The 4,197-nt window shown below is 34.8% G+C and overlaps 1 protein-coding gene across 1 annotated transcript; it reads right to left on the bottom strand.

Annotated features, from left to right (window-relative positions):
• Positions 1-524: 524 nt before the first annotated feature.
• LOC129291292 (nuclear pore complex protein NUP35-like) lies at positions 525-3,724 on the bottom strand. Its single transcript, XM_054928573.1, has 4 exons — positions 3,576-3,724; positions 2,581-3,194; positions 1,736-1,847; positions 525-1,148 (listed from the first exon to the last, which is right to left on the bottom strand). The coding sequence occupies exons 2-4, from the start codon at positions 3,156-3,158 to the stop codon at positions 843-845; spliced, it is 996 nt and encodes a 331-aa protein (XP_054784548.1). The 5' UTR covers positions 3,159-3,194; positions 3,576-3,724; the 3' UTR covers positions 525-842.
• Between the last annotated feature and the right edge of the window lie 473 nt (positions 3,725-4,197).

The following is a 4,197-nucleotide window of genomic DNA, read 5'->3' as shown; positions in this document are numbered from 1 at the left end:
GATTTCAACTCAATTCATATATCCAAGTGATGGTAATTGGTATTGAGATGTTTGAAATTTACGTAGCATTGATGTTCAGATTTTATTCCTTTCATGTTGGTTTTGTCACTGTCTACATCGTTGGCGATTGTGAAGCGCTTGCGGCGACACTCCTTAGCATCAGCTTTGCGCGTGTTGTTGTTAATACATAACCGGCTGTTTTCAGATCAATGTTTCATTTTTAGTTCAAGACTTCATGTTGTTTATAACCGTTTTCCTTTGGTTTAAAAGTAATCAGTTATCTACTTTTGAATGTTTCAACTAAATACATTCAAACGAAGGGAATTTAAGCAGAGTTAATTCATGCAGTATTTGATGTTCAACACCTTTCATTTCTGTGCCATGCCATGTTCCTGCATTTGCCGCTGGCTTCCACATGCATTGAACATTACGCATCCCCAAGTTATCTCAAACTTCCATTAGCTTATCAGCGTATAGTTATTAGTAAAACACTAAAATGAATTCTAGTATAAGGGCAGCGAAAATGCAAATTTAACATATGCCCTGTATTATTACAAAATATTTATAGAGATACATTCTCCATTTGAACATTTGTGTGAAAATGTATCTTCTATTTTTGTTCCAAGTACAAAAGCATGGAAAATCAATGCTTGGGCTTTTAAATCAAAGGAGAAAATAATGCTTTAGTTATAAGTTCTAAAAGCTCTCAGTGAATTCCAAATCTTCAACTCAACTGTGAGTAACAAGACTTGCCTGTGCTCTTGATGATGCGCAAATTAGCCGAAAGATACAGCTCACAAAAATTTCCATATGATTTAGTATGGTTCCCAAGAAAAGGCAATTTAGACTCCAAACATCAAATCCATGATTTTGGACACCAATGATTTTGTTGGGGAAGCAATTGCACCTCCGCTCTGCCGTGTACTTGAGCTGCCATTCTGAAGATAATAGGGTCGAGAAGGAGCTGTCAACGTGCTCACTTCTGAAGTTCTTGCAGGTGGTGGGGGTATGGGCATAAATCCCTGCCTGTTCACCCTTTCATTTAAGGCCTCACGTTGTATGGGATCCAAAGGCTTCACGCCCACTATTAGCACACCATTAAGTTGCATTCCATTCTTGTTGAGAGCTTTATGAGCATCAGACCGATTCTGCATCAGCAACAACTAAAATTAACTTTGGTGGTTGTTAAAACTACGTGCACACAGCAATTACAACATAATGCTATGCAGGTCTATTTAACCTTCAGGCTTCATCCCAATAACACATCAAGGAAGCACTGTTTTTAAAATTTAATGCACAATCAGGCTTGCATAAAATGCCTTCAAAGTAGAAGAAGGTCCTAGTTAAACAACATTGGAACTTTGGCAAAATCAATAGGGAAATCCAAGAACAGGATCCTTGATTTTAAAAGATAAAAGTCAGTTCACCATGGGAGAGGAAAGAAGAGTCCACAGGAATTGCCCCGTGTCATTTTCATAGAAAGCACATAATAAATAATATCACATTGTCTTGCAAAATATATATATATATCCTAATTGTGCTTCCCGGGCTCTCAAATCTCATTTTATTTCCAAGGACGTATCCCATATGTAAACGTATCTTATGCATAATAAGATTTAAAAGCAATGTGACTAGTACTTGATTTCTAGTATTGATAGATACATGACTACTTGCAACTAATGCTGTAGAAAGGAAATCCTATCCAACACGTTTCAACAAGGGAAGGAAGGGGAACCTGATATAATATGTGCATCCAGTTAGCATCACTAGGACCAGGAATGTGTTTCAAAATTACACCACATTTTTCAAACTCCCTTAAGACTAAGTTGGTATCACCTGGAGAAAATCTGCACAATAAGAACACTATTAGAAGAGTCCTGCATACTGGCATATTCAAAAGGAAATTAGATCTTTCGTATTATTGATTTGCATCTTCACGGTAAAAGGTTCGATCATGGACCATGTATTGCACTCAGTCTCGGCATTTCTAAACTATTCATTTAAAACTGTAGGATATATCAGGAAACAGTAAATTAATGTAGCTACACTCTCAGGTATAAGTATCTCAACTCTCATCTAACAGCTCCACACATTCAATTCCAATGGACATAAAGGAGTACAAGAAAATAAGATATAGTCATGTTACAATACAGCCTAACCTGATTTCAGAAATTAAGCAAAAGATTCAAGTAATAATAGCGCACGCATTATGTTAAAAAATATTAATAAAAGAAATTTCGACTAGTATTACATTCCTCAAATTAGACCAACATGGTCGGAAATTTTATTCACTGCCTTCCAAAGAAATGATAGGCAATTTTCTCATTAAAACGTCAAGAAAGAAAATGTCCTACGCTTGTTTACAGCTTTTTTATCTTAAGATTGATTATGCAACTGACCTCTCAGTAATTCTTGTTGACTTGGCTTTTCATTTTATCATTAAAACTTTTCACGATGAATCAATGATGCCAATTTATCATATTGAAGATCCTAGTGAACTTTCCAGCAAAATTTAGAAACCTTTGCAGCAATAGATAACGTTTGGTACAAAAGTAAAGAATTAAGAGGTAAGACATTTACCCATAAACAGTTACCCATTCTTCCTCATTGAGATTTCCTGCAGGCAAGGAATTTCTCTGAATATCTGGCCTTGCAACTTCTCTTGGTGGAGGAAGGGTGATCAAAGCACCAGGTTGAACCACACCCTCCACTGGTGAACTCTTTCCCTTTTCATCTTGTTCACCCCCACTCTTCGCGGATGTGGGTGACCACCAACTCAAACTTGTTGATCCCTGTTGGTTTTGCTGCAATCCTTTTAGAGCATAAGATGTGCTGGCCTCTGATTTGCTTTTCACTGGAGTAGAAAATTCCCTACTTGCAGTATGAATGGGAGTTCTAGGGTCTGACTTAGGTTCTGGAGATGTCTGATAATCCAGTATGCCTGATTCAGGAGAAAAGTCTGATCTGTCTTCCAAGGTGAAAACAGGAGGTGGCGGAAGGTCTGAACCACCGAAGTTCTCTCGCCGTAGAGCAGATACCGCAGCTGCCTGACCTGGATTGGAAAATTTTCCTCTCCGAGTAGAAACAGGTGAAGCCAAGTCTTGGAAAAATAAGGACTGCCTACCGGATTTTGGAGTTCTTTGTACTGTAGTACTCATTATATTCTCTCAAGTGTTTACAGAATAAAAATGAATCTGCAAATCAGCAATTAGATAGTTAAGCCAATGTTTTCTTTGCACAACACTCCCAATTATTATCAGCGTTGAGCTTAAAGTAGGATGACTGAGTAAAGTGAACAAGTGCAGGGAATTTGAAGAACATAAAACAGCAACCAAAAGCATCAGTCAAATTGTATTTCATTTCCCCTATCAACTACATATAGTACGTTGCAAATGTGAAAGTTAACAGAAACGTGATAAAGCATTTCTAAGTGAGCTCCCTGACTAAAATCGAAGTAAAAGAACAAGTATATAGCAAGGTCGAGCTTGTTTCAGAATCAAAATAATTAAAAAGAGAAGTTGCTGTCCAAAAACAAAAACTCATGTTGAAAAATAGTTAAAAAGAGAAGAAAATACCAGTCAAAAATATAGTGTTGATCCCTGAGAGATCAATTGACCTTCTGAAAAGGAAGGGTTTCTCGTAATACGCTTGAAATGTTTGAGAGTTTCCCTCCCAAAACCTGAGCGCAGAGCCGCTCGATGTTAAGGAAGGAGGAAAACCCTAAAATCAAAATCCTATTATTTTTGTCCCCATTCTTTGTCGGCCAAGTTTTTTTCCCTCAATTATTTTTTTGCCAAATTTAAAAAAAATGATAATATAAAATATATAAATAATAATTTAATTCTTCAAAAATCATACCTTTTTTAAAATTTTTAAAAATTTTATTATTAATAAATTTATATAAATTAAAAGGTTATTCTTATTGAAAATAAATGATTTATAACTTTTTTTTGTATTCGTAATTTTTTTTTAAAATTCACAACAATAAAATAATAAATTATAACTTTACATGTTAAATTTTTTATTTGTTATTGTACTGTTATAAATATAAAAAAAAGTTGTTAATCATTTATTTTTAATAAGGACAATTTAATAATTTATATAAATTTATTAATGATGAAAAAATTTCTAAAAACTTCAGGAGAATTATGGCATTTTAAGAGATTAAATTGTTATTTATATATTTCAGAAGAATTT

Source organism: Prosopis cineraria, unplaced genomic scaffold, assembly GCF_029017545.1.
Source record: "Prosopis cineraria cultivar Desert tree isolate PC_DT_omini unplaced genomic scaffold, ASM2901754v1 PC13, whole genome shotgun sequence".
In the NCBI taxonomy this organism is placed as follows: domain Eukaryota; kingdom Viridiplantae; phylum Streptophyta; class Magnoliopsida; order Fabales; family Fabaceae; genus Prosopis; species Prosopis cineraria.
This window is presented reverse-complemented; position numbering and strand designations above follow the sequence as displayed.

Bases quoted from the DNA above. Each gene is read 5' to 3' on its own strand.
- LOC129291292 (XM_054928573.1), bottom strand. From the start codon at position 3,158: ATGAGTACTACAGTACAAAGAACTCCAAAATCCGGTAGGCAGTCCTTA. The intron at 1,848-2,580 runs GTAAATGTCTTA...CTTATTGTGCAG, and splicing joins GAATGGGTAACTGTTTATGG to ATTTTCTCCAGGTGATACCA. The intron at 1,149-1,735 runs GTTCCCCTTCCT...TTGCTGATGCAG, and splicing joins GGATGCACATATTATATCAG to AATCGGTCTGATGCTCATAA.